This window comes from Macrotis lagotis, chromosome 1 (assembly GCF_037893015.1).
Source record: "Macrotis lagotis isolate mMagLag1 chromosome 1, bilby.v1.9.chrom.fasta, whole genome shotgun sequence".
In the NCBI taxonomy this organism is placed as follows: domain Eukaryota; kingdom Metazoa; phylum Chordata; class Mammalia; order Peramelemorphia; family Peramelidae; genus Macrotis; species Macrotis lagotis.
In genome coordinates this window covers 834,363,121-834,391,028 of record NC_133658.1, presented here as the reverse complement: position 1 = coordinate 834,391,028, position 27,908 = coordinate 834,363,121, and the positions used below count along the sequence as shown (strand labels likewise).

At 40.7% G+C, this 27,908-nt stretch overlaps 1 protein-coding gene across 4 annotated transcripts; it reads left to right on the top strand.

Annotated features, from left to right (window-relative positions):
• On the top strand, nt 1-27,163 carry LOC141508551 (butyrophilin-like protein 8). Of its 4 annotated transcripts, XM_074217283.1 has the most exons (7): nt 1-3,685; nt 4,620-4,756; nt 5,278-5,523; nt 8,034-8,378; nt 14,277-14,621; nt 22,892-23,004; nt 24,832-27,163. In XM_074217283.1, exons 4-7 carry the CDS (start codon nt 8,123-8,125, stop codon nt 24,928-24,930), a joined length of 813 nt encoding a protein of 270 aa, XP_074073384.1. In that variant the 5' UTR covers nt 1-3,685; nt 4,620-4,756; nt 5,278-5,523; nt 8,034-8,122; the 3' UTR covers nt 24,931-27,163. The 4 variants fall into 4 exon arrangements, 3 of the variants coding, with proteins under 3 accessions (XP_074073384.1, XP_074073383.1, XP_074073382.1); XR_012474458.1 differs by lacking the exons at nt 5,278-5,523; nt 24,832-27,163 and adding an exon at nt 20,575-20,715 and having other exon boundaries at nt 22,892-22,965; XM_074217282.1 differs by lacking the exon at nt 5,278-5,523 and having other exon boundaries at nt 22,890-23,004; nt 24,832-24,919.
• The last annotated feature ends 745 nt before the right edge of the window (nt 27,164-27,908 follow it).

The window sequence follows — 27,908 nt, the reverse complement described above, 5'->3', positions numbered from 1 at the left end:
ATTTTATATAATCAAAATAAACTACTTTATCCTTTGTGATTATTTCTATGCTTTGTTTGATTAAAATATATTTACTATTCATAACTATAAAAAGTCCATATGTACAAAATATTTATTTAAGTCCTTTTTGCAATGGAAAAGAATTAGAAATTGAGGGCATTTCCATCAATTGGGAAATGGCTGAATAAACTGTGGTATATGAATGTGATGAAGTACTATTGTTCTGTAGGAAATCAAGGGGGGTGGGACTTCAGAAAAGCCTAGAAAGGCTAACATAAATCGATGCTGAGTGAGTTGAGCAGAACCAGAAAAGCATTGTACACAATAACAAGAACAATATATGATAATCAACTATGATGGACTTGCTCTTCTCAACAATACAATAATCAAGGACAATTCTAAAGATCTTGGGATGAAAAATGCCATCCACATCCAGAGGGAAAAAACTTTGAGATCTGAATGCAGACCTAAGGATACTATTTTCAGTTTTTTAAAATTTGTCTCATGTATTTTTCCTCTTTTATAGTTTCTTTCTCAAGAAGATTAATATAAATATATGTTTCACATAATCATTATATATGTGCGGGGGTCCAGCCTCTGCAGGGTCTTTGGAACCTGATAGAAGGGATAGAGTCAGCGAAATGAGTTTAGTCAACACAGGGGTTAAAGGCAGGAGCAGGTTGACTGACTGTCAGCTGCTTGGATTTATTTTTATAGTCTCAGAATCATGTATGCATCAAGCAAGCAAGCTAAGATCATTTCCTTGGTTAAAAAAGTGTACAATTTTCATCATCAATCATATAATTCATGTGGTTACAAGTTTAATCATGTGATTACAAGTTTAATTAACAATCATATAGTTAATTTACTTTTTATCCATACTCAGACCATGATGACCTCAACCTGTTACCTTGTTTATTACTACATTGTATAATTGTTAATTCATTTAAAGTTATTAATTAAGCAATTCTTTTAATGGAAAGTTTTTTATATTTTATCTGTAAGTAGTGTTTTTCAATACACTTCCTTAACAATCTAGGTCTTTATTCTTGTCCACCCATCCGTTAACTCTTACAATAACCAATTATTCTTTCAGGCCTTGTTGGTAGAAACCACGGTTTCTGTGACTATTTTATTCTTTCCCACGAAAATAAGGCTGTTAGAGTTCACATATCAGTCACGTATACTAACTATTTTCTCACCATCTTTTTCATATATTCCTATGTATGGTAAAGGGGGGGGGCAAAACTATCAATTTCCCTGGAATTCTATCTGACCCATCTTGTATCTGTTTTCCCTGTATATATCCTGACATCTCCTTGGAATTCCCAGTGTTGGGTTTTCCAGAGATTTCATAATGTTGAAGCCTTTTGTATGCCTCAGGGAGAGGCAGTCCTGTTAAATTTGGACAGTTTACAACCTGTTTTATTCAAGGAATTTCTTTGAAATCCTTCCTTTGTACTCATTCCACTATTAGGGTGAGTAAGTATTGCAATCAATAATAGACCTATAAATATTGGTATGCATAGAATCCCTATATATATTGAAGAAGGAAATATTGTTCCATCAGGCAGTGTGACCTCCTTGAGTCTTCTTGCCACAACTGCGTCATATAAACTTATATAAAATTATTCTCTTTCCAGAGGAGAAGAAAGGGCAGGCAGGTAGGGATTGAATTGTATAACTCAAAACCTTAACCCCCCAAAAAGGTTGTTTAAAATTATCTTTACATATGATTAGAAAAACAAACAAACAAATAAACAAATGAATGAATGAATAAGTAAATAAATAAATGAGTGAATACATTTATTTAAAAAAATAAAATTCCCCATGATAAGGAGTTGGTATAGGTCATTGCCATCCTTGGTACTTACTGAGTAATGAGCAAAACCAGGGTCAATTAGAATCTGCTCCTACCAAGGTTTCTAGGTGTTTGTCTGGGCATGGCCCAAATTGGTCTAGGACCTCCTTTTGTCTTGATGCAGTCTCTTCCTTGGTCAGAGTATTCTATATGTGATGGACTCTTGGGCAGACCCCATCCCCAGTTTCCATAGGTCTGTCTCCCTCTGCTGATCTTGGTTGGAAAAAAATGATTCTCTATTACTGTTTCTGGGATTTACCCATTAGGATTTTATCTGGAGCATTTTGCAGGTCACTTTGGAGGAGTCTGATTGGTGGTGGGAGATGAGAAGAGGATATATTTCTGATATACTGCCATCTTAGTTCCACTTCTCTGGTACTCACTATTCTTTCTTAAGTAATATTTTATTTTACTCCAATTATAGTACCTACTATTCATAATGTAGCACCCTAATAAATATACATTTCTAAAAGCTATTCAAGCCTTCAATTTTTCAACTGATAAAATCTGGGAAAGTAAGTGGTGGTGGTTGAACCAGTGGCATTAGAGAATCACACCCAACTCCTGGGGAATTCCTCCAGAGCTCTGAGGGGAAATGGGTTCTTGTTCTGGCAATTGAGATTCATTTGTGAGGTAACAATCTTACAACTTATATGAACTGCTTTATGATTCTTTTGCAATATCCATTGCACATACCATTACTTATGATAATTGTAATTAATATATCATTTGATTTTATTGTTTTTTCTTTAGTCATTTTCAGTTGTATCTGACTGTGACCCCTTTTGCAGTTTCATAGGGAAAGATGCTGGAGTACTTTGTCATTTCTTTATTCAGTTCGTATTATAGATGAAGAAATTGGGGCAATCAGGGTGATGTGAATTTCCCTAGGTCCCACAGCTAGTAAGTGTTTGAGGCTGGATTTGAACTCAGGTCTTGTTGACTCTGGGCCTGACATCCTATCCACTGCACCACCTAGCTGACTATATTGCTTGATACTATAATTATGAGGAGAGGACCTCAATATGAAATCATTTCCCCTAAGGAGTCCTAAGTCTTATAAAGTATATAGGTGTTTACTTACATATGCAAAGATTGGCAGATTTTTTTTATATTGGATTATACTCCTAACAGACTGTTGCACCAGCCCTTGAGCTCTTCCTCTCCAGCTAGCCCAATTAGCCAATCCCTTCTTCTTTACCTGTTTTCAGTACAGCATCATAATAAAACTCATTTTTCTTCACTGAACCTGATCTTTACTTCTTAGCCATGAGTCAAACAGATCAGTATGCTCTATTAGCTTTCAATTTGACTGTGCTGGCTTCTTAACTTCCTTTGAAACTCTTCTTATTCATATTTTATTCTTGGCTTTGGTCATTCTGTTTCATTTTTAGGTAATTATATGCTAAGAAAGGAGGTAAATAAGGTAACTGATTTCACTTTCTTTATCTATTTTTCTCTGAGCGGATTCATCTTTGTCTTATTTGTCCTCTTTCTCCCGCTCCTTTTTTTCTCCATCTCTTCTACTTCTGCTGTGGTTTTACACTTATCCAATCTTTTTACTCCACTAGAACTGTTTCCCTTATAAGTGAATAAATATGTGTATACACATCTCTCTATATGTTTGACAAATGAACCCCTTCTAGCTTCTGCTCAGTTGACTGAATTTTTTCCCTAAATTTTGTGGCTCTCTGGGGAAAAAAAAAAAAAGTTTGAGGCTCACCATCCTCAGACTCCTTGGACTTCCCAGGTATGGAGCTAGAGAATAAGAAAGAAATTAATTCAAGAAGCATTGGACAAAGTCTCAAGGAGCAGTAATTTGAGGTAAGGAGATAATGATTCCCTGAAAACTTCAAATAGTAACTATTTTGCTGTCTAGAAATGGGAGCTGTTGTCATTTGGAAAAGGGAGAGAGGAGATGTGTGTGTGTGTGTGTGTGTGTGTGTGTGTGTGTGTGTGTGTGTTCTTTTCCCAATACCTTGCAAAACCAGGGACTTTAAAAGGGCTTCTTTATCAAGATGCTGGGGAAAATTCTATGAACCTCCCATTTCTAGGAGGGGAAAGTAGGTAAAGAAGTTAAAGAGAGCAGCTATCAGTCACTTAGAAATTCTGCTTTCTTTCTCATTGAGTGAGGAATTTCTGCCGATGCTGGTGCTGAGACTAAGGTGGAAAATGGTCTCAGACAAGTAAACAATCTATTTTTTTCTGACCAAATTCATCCTGGCATATTTCCATCTTCCACCTTTTTTGATACTATTCACATATTCCTCCTATTTAGGTCTCCAAACTTTTTTTTTAAATCATAGTCTTCAGAAGTAAAGAAAAAAATGAACATGTATTCCATTGTTGCATTTATTTACAGTTTTACAAATTATATGCAAATATTACTGTTATATCCAAACACTGTTAAAAGCTGCAATAATTGCATAATTGTTGTCTCACACAAAGTGAGATAATAAGTTGAAAAAATGTGCTATTAGAGTTGTGAAATCATCCGAACATTCTGGAGAACAATTGGGAACTATGTCCAAAGAAGTATAAATCTGTACACACTCTTTGATCCAGCAAGACTTGATCTGTGAGATCTGTGTGAAAAAAAAGGAGAGGAGATGGGACAGGAAAAAGATGAACCACAGTTTCTATGCCTTTAATGTGTGGTTGCTGTCCAGACTTTAGACAACAGACCTGATTCATAGGACTAATGGAATGATTTCCAGACTCCTGCTCTTCACTGTTAATATCCTTTGCATGTTCTTAGCATCTCCTTGGTTGCGTTCGTGTCAGCTATGATGAGGACCAAAATGTGGAATTCCTGGCCAGCTTCCTACAATGATCTCACTCTACCTTTCTACCTGATATACCTCATCCTTATAACTTACTGTACTCTTAGCTCAGGTAAGTTTACTTTTTCCTCACATTACCTAAACATGATGTTGAACTTCAATTAAACTATTAATTTAAGAAATACTTATTTAAGCCCTAACACTATCAGTGGCACTAAGTTTAGATAAGGTGTGGTCTCTGATCTAAGGATTACTGTTCCCTGCCATGGCACCTCCATTAATATCTATCATACTTCAATCATAGGATTGTAGCATGAGAAAGATCTCATCCAGTTCAGTACCCTTATGTTACTGGTCCCAGAAGGAAGGAGACATGTTTGAAGAGAAGGCTTTCTTATAATAGGGATTCAAATTTGTTTGAAATATAGGAGACTCAGTCATTATTCAGTTCAATCCTTGAAGAAAGGAGGAAAATTTTGACATTCTTATACAAAATATAAGGAATCAATGATGTATGTCTGTCATTTTCGAAATAGACTATGATTTCAGGACGGCAAGGCCATGACAAACATATGAATTGCATTTGAGGGAGGGTCTGCTGTGCTAAGTCACCAGTCTTACTTTCTCCTCTAGAGTCATCTGGATTCAGTGACCAGATATGAATCAGGACTGGAGAGGGTCCTGGATGTGAGGCAATCAGGATTAAATAACTTGCCCAAGGTCATACAGCTAGTGAATATAAAATATCTGAGGCTGGATTTGAACTCCTATCCTCCTGACTCCAAGGCCAGTGCTCTATCCACTGTGTCATCCAGCTGAAGAGAGTATGAGAGCAATATGGAAGGCCTTTCAACTATCTGAGGATCCATGTAAAGTTTGGTACTTTAATCTTTAATGAATATTCTTTTTGTGGGGGAGGGCCACAGGGTTGGCCCTCTTTTATTTTTTTTTAATATGTGTGTTTCTGTGTGTATGTATATCTTTAGGTGTATATGTATGTATGTATGTATCCATATGTATACTCTCCACAGGATCTGTGTGGAGGATTCTTTTTTTTTATTTTAGGTTTGTTTTTTGTTATTTTTTTTTTGCTAGGCAATGGGGTTAAAGTGGCTTGCCCAAGTTCTCACAGCTAGGTAATTATTAAGTGTCTGAGGCTGGATTTGAACTCAGGTACTCCTGACTCCAGAGTTGGTGCTCTATCCACTGTGCCACCTAGCTGCCCCTGTGTGGAGGATTCTAAGACTCATCCACTAATGTGGATGCTTCCTGAGTTACTTAACTCTGTTTCTTGCTCCCTAACTTGACCTATTTGCATGTCAATCAAAGAAGGTTTGGAACATTAGTGGGACTTTGAAGCCCAGTATTCTCCACACAGGACTTGTAGAGAAAATTGGACATACCCCAAAATGGGTTTGGGAATATAAACTAACAATTAAGGAGCTGATAAGAATTCCAATGAATATTGCAACTTCAAGTGACCTCCTTCTTTGAGAACAGAGATCCTGAGTCACCATACCTAACTTAACCTAAATAATTTATTGTTTTTAATGTCTAGGTCCAATGCTTATTGGGTATGTAGGGCTCAAGATAACTATTATGAAAAGAAGAGATGAAATTTCTTGCAACTTCTGTGAAATGATTGTGTAAGAGTCTTCTCTTCTTCCTACTCCCCCAAATTTCAACAACTCTCCAAGACTTCTTTGGAGGTTAGGATACCAAAATTTAATCCTACTACCCAGATCCTCTTTGAATGGCATTGATAAAACCCTAAAAACAGAATTAATAGAAGCAGGGTCTACATAAGGGAAATCCACAAGAAACAAAAGTCTGTATTATTTATGGTCAGCAGAGATCTCCGATGGTGTCCCAATTGAACAGAGAAGAGAACCATAATGTCACAAAGCATTAGAGTTGGAATGGCCTATACACATCATCTGATTCAAGTCCCAGCCCCCATTTTAAAAGTAAGACAACTGAGGTTTGGGAAATTTAGGATTTACTTAACATGACACAGGAAAATCAGGATATAAATCTCATTGTTCTAACATTGGTTGAAAACTTCCTGGATTCTGCTTCATATGGCTTACACTTTTGCTCTATCTGAGGGGAACAATCATGTCTGAAATGCTTTGATGTTTGGGCAGATTTCCTTTAGCTGCTCCACAAAACACTTTCCAGACTCTCCCTCTCTTCCCCAACAAAGGGATCAACATGTTCTGGTATTAAAGGCAATCACTGGGCCTGAAGGAAAGTCACTGCTGAGGAAGGAGAATCAAAATTGATAGGTTCCAGCTAGAAAGATCTGCAAGGGTCCCAAGAGGCCCAGGACCAAAAGAGTCAGTGAGATGAGTGTCTGATGCAATCTGTATCCCAGCACTGACCACTCCCCACTCCTGACTCTCTTTGATGGGCAGATACCTGAAGGTGCTGGTGTCCAGACTAGGACCTGCCATCTTGACCTGTGTGTGAGGGAAGTGATGAGAAAAAATGTCCTCCACAGATGAAAGATTCCCGTAACTTTTGATTCAGACCCATTCAAGAAATTAGGAAAGGTTAGAAAGTGTCTTCAAGAGCACAGGTGTGTTCTCACTCCTAACAATAAAGCAAAAAAATTTCAACTTTTTTCCTGGAGCCTTGACCAATAAGCTGTAGAAGATTTTCTACAGTGACACATATATCCAAAGGGAATACAAAGATAGAAACATAGTTTCACAACAGGAGAAGACTAGAGATCACTGAATTCAATCATGTTATTTTACTGAATAGAGGTCCAGAGAAGTCCAGTGATTTGTCCAAGATCATTCAGCTTGTCAATAGAAGAGTTAATATTTGAACTCACATCCTTTCCTTCCAGATCCAGTCACCCAAGATACCATCACTATAGTAATGCTTGGGAAGCTCCCACATTTCCATTGTCATATCCTTGCCCCCACCCCGAGCTTCACTGCTCTGTCACATGAAGGTCTCCCACATCTCTCTGGTTCTAAACACTCAGCCACATAGTCACAGAATGAGCACAAGTTCCACACCAGCCCAGAAGCCAGGTCTTCCTCTGCTTTAGTAAGAGGCAACTCCATGGTGGGGCAGAAGCTGGTCCTTCCATGGGGGCCACTGACAGGATCAATTGTCTTCCTGCTCCCAGTCATCTGCCCTGCCTCCCTGGATATCCTGGTAGTAAAGAAGGAAAATATCTTGTCTCTATCTTATGGATCTATCACATTGTGGAAAGTGATCTACCCTCCAGGAGGATTCAAAGTAGAACACTCCCTCAGGACCATATTCAGAGCTTCATGGTCCTGGGATATCCTGACCCTGCTCTGGAGTCCATAGTGACTCCACCTCCAGTGTTCTCTGATTCTTTTCCATTTGTCCCTGGTTTTCCACAGGAACATTCACAGTACAGGGCCCTCTGGTCCAGCCCACTCTGGCCTGGGTGGGGCAGGACATCCTGCTCTCTTGTCTCCTCTCACCTAAGATGGATGCTCGAAGAATGATTGTGAAGTGGGTCAGAGGTCCAGAGGTTGTGCACCTATACCACAATGGGAAGGAGGTGGAGGATGTCCAGGCTCCAGCATTCCAAGGAAGAACAAAGATGTTAAGGCAGGACATGGCAGAGGGGAAGGTGACCGTGAGCATTCACCGGGTCCAGTTCTCTGATGTTGGTCAGTTCACCTGCTATGTCCAGTCAGGTACCTTTTACAGTGAAGCCAGCTTCGAACTTCAGGTAGAAGGTAGGTCCTACCTGGGTCATGGGTTCTCTCTAGAACTCAAGGAAATGTTCAGATTCTAAGCATCACCACAAATCTTTAGAAAATGTAAAGTATTTTCCTTACAGTGTTTTATTGGAGCCTCACAAATTCCTTGTGGCTCAGTATATCTATCACTATCTATCACTGTGATAAGAATACAAGTGACTACCCAAATATGCAGAATGTGAGCAGAAGGAGACAAGTCCTTAGCCTCTCCACAGATTCCTGAATGATGGGACAGGAGGGACAATTACAATCTCAGGTCTCTGAGATACAGGTTAGGGAGAAGATTCCCTCAGTCTGTCAGGCCTGAATGATCTCCCCATTGGGAGAGCTCCATTGGTTTAGAGCTCAAAGGAGCCTGGACTTCCTTCCAAGAGAGGTTCCAGTTTTCTACCCATACTCAATCCCTGCCATTTCCCACATGGGTTCTTCTATATTAAGTCATCTGGGCAGGAACAAATCAAATGCCCCATTGTCCCCCCCCCCCCACACACACACACCAATTTCCAATTTTTGTATCATTATTCAATAGGCAAGGTCCATTTTACCAGGTCTTCTCTCCAGTAAAGAACAATCCTCTGGAGTCCCTGGGGAGCCATGAGCCACCTCCATTCATCTCCTCCCCAGTCCTCTACAGGAGAGAATCTCAGAATTATCAATGATACAGGATCATATACAATCCCACAGGTCTGGAGGAATCCCAAGTTTCCCAAAACCCAAAGTTTTTCAGATTCAGTCAAATAAGGAACATTGAACAATGATGATAAAATAATAGAGCCTGCTTAGTATCAACATTTCAGGGTCTTTCTAAACCATCTTTCTCTTAATTAAAAACAAAAAAGAGCAAAGACTCTGTCCCTCTATGCATATCAGTTCAACCACAAGTGCTTTCTGTGTGACCAGGCCAGAGCTGTTGGGAAAATAAGAGAAGACCACATGCTCTTCATTGTTTTATTGTCTGTGGGGGGTGGTTGAGGAAAGCCTAGATGATAGCCATATTCAATTATATATTAAATAAGATAAAATGAACTGATAAACAATTATTTGGATCTTAATTCAATGAAAAGATTTGGAGATTAGAAAACCTGGGGTTGTAATTCTGTTTCAGAATTATATTAAGTAGCTCTATGATCTGGGGCAACTTTGTCAGTAAGTTTCCTCAACTGTAAAATGAGGGTAAAAGTATTTTTGTTTTATTTATTTATTTATTTATTTATTCATTCATTCATTCAGTTGGTTGGTTGGTTGGTTAGTTGGTTTTTGCAACGGGGTTAAATAACTTGCCCAAGGTCACACAGCTAACTAATTTTTAAGTGTCTGAGGCCAAATTTGAACTCAGGTCCTCCTGACTCCAGAGCCAGTGCTCTATTCACTATATCACCTAGTTGCCCCTGCAAAAATATTTTTTATCTCTCCTCCCCAAGACTGTTGTGAGATTCATACAAGTTCATATTTGTAAAGTATATTGCAAGCCTGTGGTTATTCAGTTGTATCACTCGTGTCTGACTTTCTGTGAACATATTTGGACTTTGCCTGGCAAAGATAACAGAGACTGTCATTTTTTTCTCCAACTCATTTTATAGATGATAAAATTGAGGCAACTAGGGTTAATTGATTAGCCAAGAATCACAAAGCTAGTGGGTATCTGAGTGCAGATTTGAACTCAGGTCTTCCCAACTCCAAGTCCAGGGCTCTATCCACTGTACCAGCTAGTTGTTCTTAAAACAACTATAGAAATGTGAGCTTTTATTGTTATTACTATTATTTATTAATTACTTACTGTTTTCATGGCCCTGTGCTTAGTGCTGAGGGAGATACAATGTTTATATCAAACCAGGACCCTGTCTTCAAGGAGCTTTGCCTATAATAAGGGGATAAGACACACAGATAGGTATAATAATCAAAAATAAATGCTAGGTGAATTTGCCAGGGGCAAAATTAAATGCTGTTTAATTAAATTTAGCTAACATTAAACATCTCCTTTATATGACACTATATCCTGGGTAATATTTGAGAGTCAGAACTGTTACAAAGGAGATGACCAGGATAAGCTCGCTTATGCGGAAGTGATATCTGATATGGCCTTCAGAGGGGGGTGGCCCAGTTCAATAGAAAGAGAAAAGAGAAAGGCATCCCACTTACAGGAATCATCATCATCATCATCATTGCTAGCATTTCTAGATGCTTTAATGTTGGCAAAGTGCTTCAAAAAGTATCAATTAAGCAATTACATTGTTTTAGTACCCACTATTTACTAAGCCTGAGAATAAAAAAAAGGTAGCCTCCAGTTCCTGCTCTCAAGGAGTTTACAGTCTAATGGGGGAATCAACATGCAACCAAACATCTATAAAGGACAGTACACAAAGGATATATAGTAAATAAATAAAAGGGGGAAGACACTGTGGGAATAAGAGGGGTTAGTGAAAGTTTCCTGGTTTGACTGTGGTAGCAAAGGGAGACTGGTGAATCATCAGCACGGAGATAGTTAAATCCATGGAGCTTGATGAGATGACCAAGGGAAGTCATGTAGAGGGAGAAGAGAAGAGGCCTGAGAACAGAGCTACGAGAGAATCCTATAATCAGAGGCAGGGTCTGGATGAGGGCCCAGCCAAGGAGACAGAAGGAGCAGTCAGTCAGGGCAGAGGAACTCCAGGAGGACAATGGGGATCCTCAAGCCTAAAAGGGAAGAGAGAACATCAAGGAGGGGAAAGGTATCAATAGTGTTAAAGGCTGTGAGAGAACAAGCAGAAGGAAGATGAGAAAAGGCACTGGAATGGTCAGTTGAATGACCATCAGTGACTTTGGAGAGAGCAGAGTCAGGGGAATGAGGAAGTTAGCGCCAGACTGTAAGGGGTTAATCAGAAAGGGAGAGAGGGGAGGGGGAAGCACATATTTTTGAACTGAATTTGAATTCAAATACCAGGAGCCATTGATGGTTCTTGAGCAGGGAGTGACATAGTCAGGCCTACTTTTCACAAAAAAACACTTTGTCAACTAAGAGGAAGAAGGATAGGGAGGGGGAGAGGTTTAAGATAAAGACAGTGAGAGGCTTGGCAGTTATTACAGGGAAGAGAGGATGAGGGTGAGGCTGGGGGGGAGGCTCAGAGGTAGGACATGAGGAATATTGTGGAGGCTTAAACTTCCACCTTTGACAACTGCCTATGTATATGGGATGATTGATAGACAGGGAGGAGGTGGGGACACACCACATCTGTGACCTCAATGGATGAGAAGGCTGTTGGATTTTCAATAGCAGGAATGATGTTTGGAGGAAGGTGGGTTTGGAGGGTTTTTTAGATGCAATAAATGAGATTTATAATGTCTAAAATATCCATGTGACTATGAGGACCACATGATGGGGAGATTCTGAACCTAGGCAGAATGATTGGGAGAATAATGTCAGCTACTGTTTCTAATATACCTTTAGGTTTAATAAGATGACAATGATTACTACTACTAACTACCCTACCACTACTACAACTACTACTACTACTACTACTACTACTACCATTACTATTATTACTACTACTACTACCTACTAGTAATTCCTACTACCACCACCACCAAAACTACCACTAGTATTCAGTACTGCTACTACCTCTACTACACTCCTCCTCCTCCTCCTCCTCCTCCTCCTCCTCCTATACCAGTGGGCAAAAAGGTAGCTCTGGAGAACAGCAGATTGATCTCTGAGTCCTGAGTCAGGAGATACTTGAATTCTCATACAGCCTCTGATTCCTACCACCTTTATCATGTGGTCATAACATTTAACCTTTGTTGGACTTAGTTTTCCCAACTGTAAAAAGTAGACAATAATAGCTCCTACTTCCCAGGGTGGTTGTCAGGCTCAAATGAAATAATATTGATAAAGCTCAGACCACTGAGCCTGGAATATAGGAGGTACATAAAAAATTATTATTTTCTTCCTATCATTAATGTGATGTAGGTATGATAGGATTATTATATTCATTTTACAGGCAATTTGATGCTCAAACAGATTTGGTTTTGTAGGTGTCATGGGTACAAAAAGAAGTAAATTCCATTAATCCAGACTCCTCTACCTGCCTAGGCCTTAATTCAGATCCTCTCCCATCATTATCACATTCATCCTCTAGCTCAAAGGGATATAAGCTGACATGCCTATCAAAGGATAGTATCTAGAGCCTCAGGTGCAGTAGAGACTTGCCAGGATACAGATTTTATGGTCAGCTAAAAACAAAAAAAGAAGAACCAAAATTCTCCTTCTCACAACTTTAAAATATCCCAAGCAGGCTTTAGGGGTGGCTTCAGTCAGCAACAGGGGTGTCTTTAGAGGTCTCAACCCACCAAAGATAATGTAGTGGAATAATTGGTCACAAGAGATCACAGGGGATCCTTTGCCGATACTTGTTGCAAGACAGTTGCATTGTCCAGGCTCAATTCTGAGTCCCAGTACCACTTTTAGGAAGAGCATAGCTCAGAGGGAATGGGAACCAAGATCAGAGTTTGAGGATAGAAAAGAGTGATTTTTGTTATTCATAAAAAAGATTACAGGACAAAAGACTAGTGACCAAACCTCTCCTTAGAACATATCATCTTGGAAGCAAGGAAAGCTTACAGATTCCCCTAGAACTATTTCTAAATACAGTACTATGAAAAAACCCCAGACTTTAGACAGTGCCCCTTCACCCTGGGAGCAGATTCAGTTTAACATAAAGTTACTGAAGAAAATAACACCCTAAAAGCAGAATCTGCCAATGGTAAAAGGAGCACAAATATTCACTGCAGATGATAGTTTAGTAATTAAGAAATTATCCACGGGAGTGCTCCTAGGCTTCTTAGAAGGAGTATCCTCATTTTATGAAGAAATTGTAGCCTAAAGAATAAATGAATAAGCAAGTAGTAAGGAAGCACCTAATCAACTATCTGCAGAATTAGAAATAAAATAAAAGCATCTATTTAAGTACATTATGCATTCCAAGCTTTGGATACACAAATAAAAAAGTGAGATAGTCCCTACCCTAAGGAGCCTTACATTCCAAAAGGGCAGACAATATAAAAATTGGAGTGATGACGAGGGAAAGGCGCTGTGGTTTGGGAAATTTGGGGAATGGAACAGTAGGGAAGTGCATTGACACACTTTCCCCAATCAATGGTCAGGGTTGCTTTCATTATAGTGCTCACAACAAAACATGGAAAGATGAGGAGATGAATGTTCGGGGACAGGATATGAGGAGATGATGCACTCACTGCATCAAGTAGAAAAAGTCTGAATTGGGGGGGAAGGACTTGTCTACTACAATCACACAGGAGGGTGTGGTAGAGCCAGGTCAGAAGTCAAGTCTCCCAGGTCCCATAGATTCTCTGTTCAGTCCAGTTCTGAGAGTGTCCTATCAAAGTCTAGATACTTCTTAGAGGGAATGGCAGATTAGGTCATATTTTGTCATTAAAACCTTAGCAAGAATGAGTGGATCAGATCACCTCTATAGAGACATCCCCAGGTTCTCTGGTCCATGTTCCTTCTATTGCAGCTGCTCAGCCAATAGAATATAAGGGTCAAATAAACAGCAAACCAGAAACCTGGACTCTCTCTGTACTGGAAGTTACCTATGGACAGTGGCAGAGCAGGGGCTAATGCAATGCTTCCCTTAAGAACATTGATGGCTATCCCTAACCCTCCAGTATCCAGCTTCCCTTCCTTTTTGACCATACATATTAGTCAGGAGAGGGAATGTCTGTTCTATAAGGGGGAACACAGTAAGAAAAGTGATTTCTTCAGAAGACAGCAGAATAGCTGCTGATCTGGAAGTCAGGGCTTCATCTCCTGTAGTTCCACAACCACACAAATAAATACTCTTAATTCTTGGCCTACATTGTCTTCTGATTGTTCTGTTCCAGAACCACCATTCTCAGTGACTGCTCCTGCTCAGTCTGTTCAGGCCAAGCAAGGGGAAAATGTCATACTCTCCTCTGTACTCTCTCCGAAGATGGATGCTCAGAACATGACTGTGAAGTGGTTCAGAAACCAGACTCTCGTGTACAATCATCCCAGTGGGGAGAAGCTGGGAGAATCCCAGGGAGATGAATTCCAGGGGAGAATGGAGCTGCTGAAACATGACTTGCCTGAGGGGAAGGTGACCTTGAGGATCCAGCAGGTCCAGGTCTCTGACTCCGGTTCATATACCTGTGGTGTCCACTCACTTGACTATTCTGATGAAACTCACATTGAACTGCAGGTAACAGGTAGGTTCTATGTAATTTATGGTTTTCTTCTGAAATTAAGACTGTTAGAACTAGAAAAGGTTTTAAAGAGAATTGAGTTAAACCCCCTCATTTAACAAATGAAGGAAATGGGGCACAGAACTAGGAGGGACTTTGCACAAGATCATTCACTTTGGAAAAGTCTGGGCTGGGAATCAGACTCCGCTCTTCTCACTCTAGATCTGGGCATTTTCTTCTCCTTGACATATCCCTTGGGTCCTGTATGTGTGAAACAACAGTCTTTGAGAAAGGTAAAATTCACTTTGGGACATGAACCTTGACTCATGGCTTCAATTCTCTTCCCTCCCTTTTTATCCTTCAGCCCTGGTGTCTCCCACTGAAAAATTATGGAGGTCTCCCCTCTGACCTGGAGCTGAAAATGAGGATGGTTTTATTGTCTCTTTCAAAGACTTCTGGTCTCATTTGGCCCTCAAAAGTCAAACACTGAGTGGGATACAAGATATGAAGCCTTTTTTTTTTGTTGTTACTTTAATTATTTATTTATTTAGTTTTTTGTACAAATGGTGTTTTTTGTCTTTTTAGATTTTTGCAAGGCAATGGGGTTAAGTGGCTTGCTCAAGGCCACACGGCTAGGTAATTATTAAGTGTCTCAGGCTGGATTTGAACTCAGGTACTCCTGACTCCAAGACCAGTGCTCCATCCACTGTGCCACCTAGCCACCCCACAAATGATTTTTTTTATACATTACTAAAATATTCTTGTTTAAGAGTAAACATAATACCTCCTCCTCCAAAAAATATACACCCTCATGAGAAATAAAGGAAAGAGGGAAAAAAAATGTGCTTCAGTGTTCCAACACCACCAGCTCTGCCTTATGATAAGTCCATCACAAAAGCTACTTCCATATTTTTCCACTGTTGCTGTTGCTGATCTCAACTCCCTCCATTCATAACTCCTCACAACCATATACTATATTTTCTCTCTCCTTTCATTCTGTCCCTCTTCTAAAATGTGCTGTAGGGTAGCTGAGTGGTGCAGTGGACTGATCATTGGCCCTGGGGTCAAGAGGCCCAAGCCCACATACCACCACTGAGACCCAGCAAACACCCAGCCTCATGGTCTGGAACAAGCCACCCAATCCCAGCCCCTTGCAAGAAGTAAAAAAGAAAATGTGTTATATCTGACCACTTTTCCCCATGATCCACCTTCTCCTCCATCACTCATATCCCCACCCCTTTCCCCTGTCTTCCTTCTCTCCTTTTTACTCCAGATGTCTATACCCCATTGAGTATATATGCTGTTTCCTCTCCTAACCACCTCTGATGAGTGCAAGGGTTCCCTCATTCCCCTTCACCATCCCCCCTTCCATATCATTGCAATAGCTCATTGAAATAAAAAAATATATTTTATATAAAATAAATTAGACTATTATACCTCTCCTTTATGTTACTCCCAGTACATTTCCCTTTTAGCCATTGACTCCATTTTTACATTATATTATATCTTCAAATTCAGCTCTTTCATATGCTTCATCTATAAAAACTCCTTCTACCTGCTCTATTAAATGAGAATTTTATATAAATATTATCAGTATCATTTTTCTATGCAGGAATACATGCAGTTCATCATCATTAAGTCACTCATATTTTATTCTTTTCCTCCACTCTCTATGCTTCACCTGAGTCCTGTATTTGAAGATCAAACTTTCTGTTCAGCTCTGGTTGTTTCAACAGGAACAATTGAAATTCCCCTGGTTCATTGAAAGTCCATCTTTCCCCCTGGAAGAGGATGTTCAGTTTTGCTGGGTAGTTGATTCTTGGTTGCATTCCAAGTTCTTTTGCCTTCTAGAATATAATACTCCAAACCCTATGAGCCCTTGATATAGTTGCTGCTAAGTCCTGTGTGATCCTGACTGCAGCTCCATGATATTTTAATTGTGTCCTTCTAGCTGCTTGTAATATTTTCCCTTTGACTTGGGAGTTCTGGAACTTGGCTATAATATTCCTGGTGGTTGTTTTTTCTTGGATCTCTTTCTGGAGGAGATTGGTGGATGCTCTGAATTTCTATTTTGCCCTCTGCTTCTAGGATATCTGGGCAATTTTCCTTTAAGAATTCTTTAAAAATGGGGTCAAGGCTCTTTTTCTGATCATGACTTTCAGGTATCCCAATAATTTTTAAATTAACTTTTCTGAATCTGCTTTCCAGATCAGCTGTTTTTTTCAATGAGATGTTTCACATTTTCTTCTAATTTTTCATTCTTTTGGTGTTGAAGATTGGTGTTTTGGTATGAAGATTTGGTGTTATGATTTCTCATAAAGTCATCGGCTTCCTTTAGCTCCATTCTACATCTGAAGGATTTGTTTTCCTCAGAGAACTTTCTTATCTCTTTCCATCTGGCTAATTCTGCTTTCTTAAAGCATTCTTCTCCTCAATAACATTTTGAACTGTTTTATCCATTTGACCTGGTATTTTCTTCAGCATGTTTTGAATCTCCTTGACTAAACTGCTGACTTCTTTTTCATGTTTTCCCTGCATCTTATTTCTTTGACCATTTTTTCTTCTATCTCCCTTACTTGATTTTCAAAATCTTTTTTTGAGCTCTGTCATAGCCTAAGCCCAATTTCCATTTTTCTTGGAGTCTTTAGATGCAGGAACTTGTACTTCCTCATCTTCAGATTGAGTATTTTGATCCTTCTCGGGATCTTAGATAATGTATTCCTCAATGGTGTTCCTCTTTTTTTATTTTTCATTTTATTTATTTTTTAATTTAATATTTATTTTCATTTTGTACTAATAATGTTTTTTATACATTAATAAAATACTCTTGTTTAAGAGTAAATGAAATACCCCCTCCCCCCTAAATATAGACTCAATTGAGCGATAAAGTAAAGGGGAAAGAAAAAACATTAAAATTAAAAAAAATAGTAATAATTGTAGGTATGGCCAGGTGGTGCAATGGAAGGAGCACCAGCCCTGGAGCCATGAGCACCTGAGCCAAAATCCAGCCCCATGCACCCAACAATCACCCAGCCGTGTGACATGCAAGCCACCCAAAACCCACTGCCCTGCAACCCCCCCCCCAAAAGACCCAAAATAAAGTAAAATAGTAATAATAGTAGGGGTGGCTGGGTGGCGGACAGAGCATTAGCCCTTGAGCCAGGAGCACCAGGGTCCAAATCCAGCCTCAGACAACCAACGATCACCCTGCTATGCAGCCCCAGGCAGGCCACCCAGCCCCATTTGCCCTGCACCCCCCTACAAAATAATAATAATAAAAAATGTGCTTGAGTCTTTGTTCCAACACCAACAACTCTGTCATTGGTAGATCACATTCTTTATGATAAGTCCATCACAAAAGTTACTTCCATATTTTTCCACTGTTCCCATTGCTGATTGCAACTCCCTGCTTTCGTATTTCTCTACTACCATGTACTATATTTTCTCTCTCCTTTCACTCTAACTTTGCTGTAGGGTAGCTGAGTGGCACAGCAGATAGATCCCCAGTTCTGGGGCCAAGAGGCCTCGAGCCCCCATACCACCCCTTAGGCCCAGCATCCACCTGGCCCTATGGTCTCAGACAGGCCTTCCAATCCCAGCCCCTTGCAAGAAGTAAAAAAGAAAATGTGTTATATCTGACCACTCTCCCCCCAAGGTCCATCCTCTCCTCTATCACTCACATCACCCCCCTTCCCCCTGTCCCCCCCTCCTTCTTACTCCAGATGCCTATATCCCATTGAGTATATGTGCTGTTTCCTCTCCTAACCACCTCTGATGAGAGTGAAGATTCCCTCATTCCCCCTTGTCTTCCCCCCTTCCATATCATTGCAATAGCTCATTGTAATAAAGAAAAATCTTATTATATGAAATATCTTGGCCTATTCCCCTTCTCCTTTTTCTTTCTCCCATTACATTTCCCTTTTTTCTATTGACTCCATTTTTACACCATATTTTATCTTCAAATTCAGCTTTCTCCTGTGCTTCAACTATAAAAGCTCCTTCTACCAGCTCTATTAACTGAGAAGGTTCATATGAGTATTATCAGTGTCATTTTTCTATGCAGGAATACATGCAGTTCATCATCATTAAATCCTTCATATTTCCCCCCTCTCCTCCAATCTCCATGCTTCACCTGAGTCCTGTATCTGAAGATCAAACCTTCTGTTCAGCTCTGGCCATTCCAACAGGAACATTTGAAATTCCCCTGGTTCATTGAAAGTCCATTTTTTCCCCCGAAGAGGACATTCAGCCTTCCTAAGGTAGTTGATTCTTGCCTGCATTCTAAGTTCTTTTGCCTTCCCATATACTATATTCCAAGTCCTATGAGCTTCCAATGTAGTTGCTGCTAAGTCTTGTGTGATCCTGACTGCAGCTCCACGATATTTGAAATGTGTCCTTCTAGCTGCTTGTAATATTTTCTCTTTGACTTGGGAGTTCTGGAACTTGGCTATAATATTCCTAGGGGTTGGTATTTTTGGGATCCCTTTCTCTGGGGGATCGGTGGATTCTCTCTATTTCTGTTTTGCCCTCTGCTTCTAGAATATCAGGGCAATTTTCCTGTAGTAATTCTTTGAAAATGATGTCAAGGCTCTTTTCCTGATCATGACTTTCAGGTATTCCAATAATTTTTAAATTATCTTTCCTAAGTCTGTTTTCCCATATCAGTTGTTTTTTCAATGAGATGTTTCACATTTTCATCTAATTTTTCATTTTTTTTTTTTGGTTTTGAGGTATTGAGTCCTGGTTTCTCATAAATTCATCAATCTCCCTGAGTTCTATTCTTTGTCTGAAGGATTTGTTCTCCTTGGCTTTCTTATCTCTTTTTCCATCTGGCCAGTTTTGCTTTTTAAAGCATTATTCTCCTCACTAACTTTTTGAATTGTTTTATCCATTTGACCTAAGTTGGTTTTTAGTATGCTATTTTCTTTAGCAGTTTTTTGGATTTCCTTGACTAGGTTGCTGACTTCATTTTCATGTTTTTCCTGCATCTCTCTCATTTCTTTTCCCAGTTTTTCTTCTAACTTCCTCATTTGATTTTCAAAGTCTTTTTTGAGCTCTGTCATAGCCTGAGCCAAATTTCTGTTTTTCTTGGAGTCTTTAGATGAAGGAGCTTGTGCTTCCTCATCTTCAGACTGAGTGTTTTAATCCTTGGGCTCACAGGCAAAATATTTCTCAGTGGTGTTCTTGTTTTTCTCTACTTACTCATTTTCCCAACCTGAGCCTGGTTTTGGGGTGCTTCCTGAGCTTTTTGGACACTCCCACAAGGATCTCAGTGTATGAGGCTCTGTCTTCCTGGTCTGTGGATGACCATAAACATCCCCCCTGTGCCATGGAGCTGAGGTGGAGGGGGGCCCCCTGCTGTTCTATGGGGGGGGCCTAGACTGTGATCAGGATCTGAATGTGGTCAGAGCCCCAGAGTCCTGTTCCAGGGGCAGAGCTAGGCAGTCTCTCTCTTCACTCCCCTCCCTAGGTTCAATGGGCTCATGTCCTAGGGCTCCTGTTTACAGGCTCCACCTGCTTATGTTTCCTGGAACTGGGTTGTGCTGGCCTTGCTGCTCTCTGTGTGCCCTGAGGGCTGGGTTTCACATACTTGCTCTGGCAGAGGTCCCACGCTGTTCCCCCAATTTGTGCCCAGTGCTCCCCCGGGACATAGCTCAGGAAACTCCCTGACTGCTGTGAGCCGGGGCTCCCAGTGCCGTGGGGCTGCCTCCAGGAGGCTGAAGTTCTTTCATTCTGGTGGGCCACCCCTCTGGTGGGCTGCCCCTCCAACCCCGGGGAGCAGAGCCTTTCTTTTCTTTTCCAGGTTACCTTGAGTAGGAGCACTGCCTCATTGGGTCCCTCTGTGGGTTCTGTCTCTCAAAAATTTAGTTAGAGTCCTTAGCTTATGAGTTTTATGAGACAGCGCCTAAGACATGATCCATTCTTGTCACCATCTTGGCTCCACCCCCTTTTTTTCTCTGTTTACTTATTTCTCCAGCCTGTGCCTGGTTTTGGGATGCTTCCTGAGCTTTTGAGTATGATTGTGACACCACCCCACAAGGATCTCAGTGTGTGAAATTCTGACTTCTTTCCTGGTCTGTGAATGATCACAAGTGCATCCCTCTGCCACGGGCCTGAGGTAGGGGCTCTCCTATTCTATGGGGGCCTAGACTGCGATCAGGAAATGAATGTGCTCAAGAGCCCCAGAGTCCAGAGGACAGACCTCTGAAGTCTCTCTCTACTCTCCTACCTTCAGTGGGCTGAGCAGTTAAGGCTCAGTTGCCTGGGGGCTCCTATTTTTGGACTCCACTCCTGCCTACTGGCTCCACGCCTGCTTCTATTTCCTGGATCTGAGCTGCCCATGCTGAGCTAACTGTGTTGACTGCTGCACCTGCCCTGAGGGCCTGGGTTTCACATGTTCTCTCTGGCAGAAGTCCACTCCACTGATTCTCCAATTTGTGCCCAGTGCTCCCCGGGATGTAGATCAGGAAACTGCCTGATTGCCTTGAACTGCAGCTCCCAGGCACCCTGGGGCTGCTTCCAGGAGGTTGAAGCTTCTTCACTCTGGCAGGCCACCCCCCTCTAACCCTGTGGAGCTGGAGTCTTTTCACTATTTTCCAGGTAGCCTTGGTCTGGAGAATTGCCTCACTGGATCTTTCTGTGGGTTCTGTCTCTCTCAAAAATTTAGTTAAAGTCATAGTTTTAAGATTTTTGAAATATTATGGAGAGAACACCTAAGAGAGGCTCTTTTCCTGTCACCATCTTAGGTCCACCCCCCCACCCCCCCAAGGCTTCTTGACTGTCATCTACAAGGCTTCCATCCACATTGTCCTAGACCCAATCTGGGGAAGTAGTGATGGAACAAAAATGCAGAAAATGCCACAAAATCATTCACTGCTACTTTACCAGGCACCATGGTGCCTTGCTGATACAGAAAGGAATATCTATAAGGCCAAGGACTCCAACAGCATCTGAACATCACCAGAAGTTCTGTTTCCTATCAAATCAGGACCTGGGGTGAAATGGTTCTGAAAAAGGCATTGAGAAGGACATTTTTACATAATATTCCCTTCACTATAAAAATATATTATGCAAGTCATGCCATCATTCATTTGATGTCATGGTTTTCCTAGATTATGAAGGACAATAATTAATGAAAATATACGTGATATTTCAAATAAGGAAATGATCCCAGGAGATTCCTTCCTTAAACTAATATGGATCTAATTCTCTAGAGAACTGGTAGATCATTAGGGACATCCCACCTGGGGCATTTCTTGGTTCACATTGTGAATTTATCACTTGGTTGCTATTTGAACTCAGATCACTGGGTTTTAGTCTCTGCTTCTTTAAACAGAGGAGGGAGCCTGGGCAGCCTCAAAAGACTCTTCCAAAGATTCTTAATGCCAAAAGTCTCTGGGTAGGAAGGTTAAACAGGACTCCCTACCTCTTTTAGCTGTTGTTCCAAATTCAGCCCCTGAGTTCAAAAGGAAGAAATCAAGCTCCTTCTCCAGGACAGATTCATCTGGTGGAAGTCAATATTTGGGTCTCTTACTAGGCCTGTCTGTCTGTCAACCCATTCAGGCCAAACAGGGGGGGAACATCACACTCTCCTCTGTACTCTTGCCAAAAATGGATGATCAGAACATGACTGTGAAATGATTCAAAAACCAGACACTCATGTACAATCACCCCAGTGGGGATAAGTTGGAGGATTCCCAGGGCACTGAGTTCAGGGGAGGATGTAGCTGCTAAAACATGACCTGATTGAGGGGAAGATGACCTACTATGTCATCTGGATGAGTTTCTTCCCCTCTTCCTCTCTTGTTCTCTGATCTTTGATCTAATGATGGTTTTGAGCTAGATTCCATCTAAGGTCCAATCATCCTCTGAAAGTCTCTGAATCTATAAGATCATAGCTGTGAGGTCATGGGAAGAGACCTGAATTGGTTATCAGAAGATCCAGGCTTCAGTCCTGACTCTGTGACTTACAAGCTGAAGGATGGAGGCTTCTCTCTTTTATTTTCCTTTCTATAAATGGAAGCACCTGGGCTAGGTTCTCTCTGAGCTCTCTTCCAGTTCTTAAATTTCATTTTCTAAGTCCTAGAGAAGCTTAGTTTTAGGGGATGTTTAGAGGCTGCTGGGGGAGATGAAGACAACATTATCTGTGCACAAACCAATGTCCTTGTCCAGGATTTTCTGAAACCTGATGCCCTCTGTACTCCCCCTCCCCAACCTGGGCCACAGGGATCAGGGATCAGTTTCCCCATTTGTGATTTCCACATTAATGGAGTTTGGGGGCCCTATTTTCAGAGACTCTCCACACATCCCAGAAGATATCTACTGGAACGATTATTACTGTATTCCTGGTAGTCTTGATATGTTCCCCCTTGGTGATTCATCTCTGCATTCAAAAATACAACCAGAGGTAAGAGAAGGACCCTGCCCTTAGGCCTTTAGTCCTGCCTTTATTCCCCAGACCCTCTTATTATTGCTGTGAGAGGTATCTGAGCATCCCTAGCTTGCTGGGCTAGGACCTCTCCCTTAGATCTGAAAGTTTGGTCTGGCCTGGGCTGAGGGACCTGGGCTCTGCTGGGATGACAGAGAAACTCCTGAGTGGTCCCTGTGCTAAGTGGGTTGTGTCCAAGATGATTATCCACTGGGAGTCGGGAGGATGGACTTGGGAGAAACCTCTTGGCCATGTTCTCACTTTGGCCTAATCCTCCATACACCCCCCATGCAAGAACTGGTTTCTGGGTTATTTTCTAGGTATAGGGATGAGGGTTACTAGAGCTGCCCTTTGCTAGGCAGCCTATTTTCAGAACTATTTCCTTTAACACGTGCATGTGAACATGTTCCCAGGAACCAACCCCAATCAGTTCCCTGGTCTTTTATCTCTTACTCCCTTGACCTTTACCTAGCCACCCTGGGCTCGTACCTTGTTCCTACCCCAGACCTACCCTCCTATAGGCTGACTCCAGGAATTAAATCATTTCAGCTTGAATGAATAATTTTCATCAATGATTTCTAGCTGTGGGTTGGACTTTTCCCTCATCTAAGTCTCCCTTGTCTGCTTTTTGAGGCAGCCTGGTCCCAGGTGCCAGCTCTTCTCCCCAGCCTGCTGGCAGCCCTGCTCCCTGTCACTGCCTCCCTGCCTCTGGGTCTTCAGTCCTAAATGAGGTAGCTCCCTCTCCATGCTCCTGCTCTGATAAACTGAGGCCCTGAGACTAAGGTGGGAATAGTTGTGGCTTCCAAAGGGATAAACTGAAGGCAGCAGGAACCTACTTGGAAAGCAGGCAAGGATCCGGTGCTCCCTGATTTATCATTTGTTGCCAGAGGCTTTGCCCCTTCAGTGACAGGCATTCTATCCCACCCTCTGCTGGGAAGATTATTTGTCTAGTTGAATGGGGTCTTTTCATTTCAATTTAAGGGCAGCTAGACAGTACAGTGGATTGGAGCCCTGGACCTGGAATCAGGAGGACTCATCTTCTTGAGTTCAAATCTGGTATCAAACACTTGCTGGGAAGTCACTTAACCCTATTTGTCACAGATACTCAAAATGAGCTGGAGAAGGAAATGGCAAAGAGCTCCATTATCTTGCCAAGAAAATCTCAAATGGGATTCAAATAGTTGTACATTAATGAAATGGCTAAACAACTCAATACATATTTATTGTAGAAAACAACTGATTTCTTTTGTAACCTCTATTTCCTTAATATTATGAGGTTATATAATCATTTTTTATCTTCTCTTGAAATTTAGTTCTTATGATTCCTTTTCTATTTTTATTTTTACACATGCTGGCTAGTTGACCCTGAGCTAGTCACCTATCTCTCAGAGTTCTTTAAGACTAGAAGTAACAGAGAAGGCACAGAGCAGCATTGCTATTGGAGTCCCCCTCTCCAGAATTGCCTAGACCAGTGAAGTAACAAGTTCATTCCCTTATATTTTAGATAATAAGTTATACATACTTTTAATATGTTCCATTATTGAAAAAATAATTTACTTAAATAGTTCTTGTTTTTCATTTACAATGAAAAACATCTTTATCAAATTATTAATATTTTTTGGCAAGGCAACGGAGTTAAGTAACTTGCCCAAAGTCACATAGCTAGGTAATTATTAAGTGTCTGAGGTCATATTGGAACTCAGGTCCTCCTGACTCTAGGGCCAGTGCTCTATCCATTGCACCACCTCACTGCCCCTCAAATTATTATTAATCCTTATAAAACAATTGATATTATATCATCAACAGCACATAAATTGCCTTGTTTCCAACTCAAGAAGGAAAAGGAGAGAAGAAAGGACCTGCAGGAACTTGCTAACTTCTCCTGAGAAGTTCCAACCTCCTTGAAGGTCACCAGCTAGAGAATCTTCTATAATGTATGGCAGTTCTCTTTGTAGTGGTAAAGAACTATAAATTGAGGGAATGCCCATCAACTGAAGAAAGACTGAACAAGTTGTGTTTTATAGAGATGCGATATACTTATTTCTCTATTAAGAAAAGTGAGCAGGAACTTTTTTTTAAAAAAACCTGGAAAGACTTACATGACATGATGCTGAATGAAGTGAGCAGAACCAGGAGAACATTGCACAGAATGACAGCAATACTGTATGATGACAACGTGTTGTTTTTGTTTAACCTTTGTACTCTAAAAGAATGATGACATCATGAAGATGATGACAGGACAAGCAAGTGAAATGGATTTAAGCGAAGAAGGATTGTGCAAAGTATTAACCATATTTTCCTTAGGCTAAGATCAAACAACAAAGTTAGTTTACAAATGAAGTTTAATTCTCTAGGATCTTACCAAAATCTATGGGTAGATAGCATACTTACAAATGCCAACAAAAACAGAAATTTGGGGGGACAATTTATGCAGAATAAACACAGAATCATAAAACTTTTGGCAGCTAACCAATAAGGTTATACATTTTATGTCATTTGATGATTATGAACTCATCCATAAAATCTGTTCCTGTGTCAAACTGACAAGATCTGATTTTCTCCAAGATTACTATTTCCTCTTTACCAAAGTGTCAAAAAGGTAAGAATTTATCTCTTATCTAGATGACCAGATCACTTTTTCTGTCTTCTCAGGAATGGCTCTCCATTTAATACACAACTTGAAAAGATCCTTTGAGATGCATATTTCTTTTTAGTTTTTTTTGCAAGGCATTGGGGTTAAGTGGCTTGCCCAAGGCCACAGCTAGGTAATTATTAAGGTCGGATTTGAACTCAGGCACTCCTGACTCCAGGGCCTGTGCTCTATCCACTGCACCACCTAGCCACCCCTGAGATGAACATTTGAAACAATCTGCACTGACAAAGCCTTTTCCCTTAAATCTATCAAAAAGAACAAACCCTGTGGGGGGGGGGGGGGGCTGCAGAGATACAGATCCTGAAACCTACAGTCCTCAATTAGAGCTGATAAAACAATTTTTAAATCAGATCTGTAGAGATCAAGAAATGTTTGTGATTTCACAAGAGCAGTCATTCCACTCCTAAACTTGTAGCTACTACAGCACCTCCTATTATGAGGAACAGGAAAGGAAAATCACAATGAGAACGAACTCAGGCAACATCAGATTGAGGGACGAGGCTCCATGACTACAAAATCACGAACTGGCAAAGGTATGGGAGTATCCCCAGGAATATAGTATAAATCAGGCATTGCTCAGACAATTGTACACAAGCCTGACAACAGAGGAAGGAGAGTCTGATAGAGGATCCACACCTAAAGAACATTCCTAGATGGCAAGGAAACAAGAGATAATGCCTGGTGTCCTTATGTAATTGGGGCCTGGTCTATGCTGTGGAGATAGAGAGTAGAGTAGGTCATTCCAGGAATCATTATTTAGAAGTGAACATTCCCATGGAAGGATTCAAATGGGGGGGGTTATTCTCTATGCAATTGGAAACAGGCTCAAACTCTTTCACTGTCCAAAAGAACCCTCTCTTGAAATCCCAATAAACAGCACAATTCTCCATCTTGTAAGGCCCCCTAATTCTGACCATTCCCAGAAACATGGCTTTTATATTGATAAGAAAGAAATTATCAAAGCAGGGAATAGGACCAAGTCCAGTAGGTCTACCAATACAATAAAAGTGCCTTGAGTGGCATTTTGTTCAAAAAGTGAAACATAAGCCATATTTGTGTAAAATGCCTTTATCATTTTTTTTTTGTTTCCTGACAAAAGGTCTTTCTGGAGAGACCCAGATAGTATAATTGCAGAGGGCTGGGTCAAGGGTCACTATAGGGTCTCCAGAATTGTGGTTTGCAAAATAACAGAAAGCAACAGGGGAGGGGGGGCACTGCCGAGGCCCATTTGACTCCTGAAAAAACTGCACATACAGTAGCATTTGAGTCTATAGAGATATTACTGTTCCTAAATTTTTCTCAGAAATGTGGGGCACTTAGGGGTATTTTGTAGTTATTGCCTTCGATATACTCATCCATTCTTGTTGCTGACAATGGTAAGTTAGGTAATGGCATCCTCAGTAAACCATAGGTTTTCAGATAGATGGAGTAGGGCTATTAGTTCAATAGATCCTCAATCAAAAGCAGAGATAGGATAATGTGGAGGGAGGGAGGATTATGCTTACTTTTACAACAAGATTATTGTAGTAATATGAAAATAAATAAAATAAAAATTGTTTAAAAGAATTCAGAAAAGAAAAAGAAGAAGATAGGGTTCTTCAAGGTAATCCAGGTCCCCTCCTCATTTGAAGAAAAACAAACTAAAGCCCAGAACCCAAAATTCAATTAGGCACCGAGTGAAAAACCACAGTTTGAAACCAGATTTTCTGATTTTCCAAATGTGGGACTCTTTTTGTTCTTCTTTATCATCCTACTGTCCTCAACCCCCTTCCTTTGCTAGATGGTCAAACCAAGGTACTGAGAGGAAAATGAACCAATGTGATAATTTGATGAAGGGCTGACCCCAGGGCTGCTAGAATCCAGGGTGCTCAGCTAAGAGTCAGAGAGATGGATATGTGAGAACCAAATGCAGAATGAACTTCAGAAGAGAGAGGCATTCTATGGAATCAGGAGAACTGGGGTCTTGTCCAGTTTCTGTAATTATCTTTTATAACTTCTTGGATGAGTCTCTTCCTTGCCCTTCTCACTGTCCTTCTGTCTAATGATGGAGTTGGGCCAGATGTGATCTAAGATCGCATCATCCTCTGAAAGTCTCTGAAATCATAAGGAAGTAGCTTTTTGAAGTCATGGGAAGAGGCCTGAGTTGGGAATGAGACCCCAGGCTTCAGTCCTTGCTCTGTGATGATGTTGATGTTTGTCCTTTGTTTTTTGAAGAAGACCAGGGAGGTGA

Coding starts and splice junctions, on each gene's coding strand:
- LOC141508551 (XM_074217281.1), top strand. CDS start 4,648: ATGATGAGGACCAAAATGTGGAATTCCTGGCCAGCTTCCTACAATGAT. Junction 4,757..8,033: donor TTACTGTACTCTTAGCTCAG/GTAAGTTTACTT, acceptor GGTTTTCCACAG/GAACATTCACAGTACAGGGC. Junction 8,379..14,276: donor CTTCGAACTTCAGGTAGAAG/GTAGGTCCTACC, acceptor GTTCTGTTCCAG/AACCACCATTCTCAGTGACT.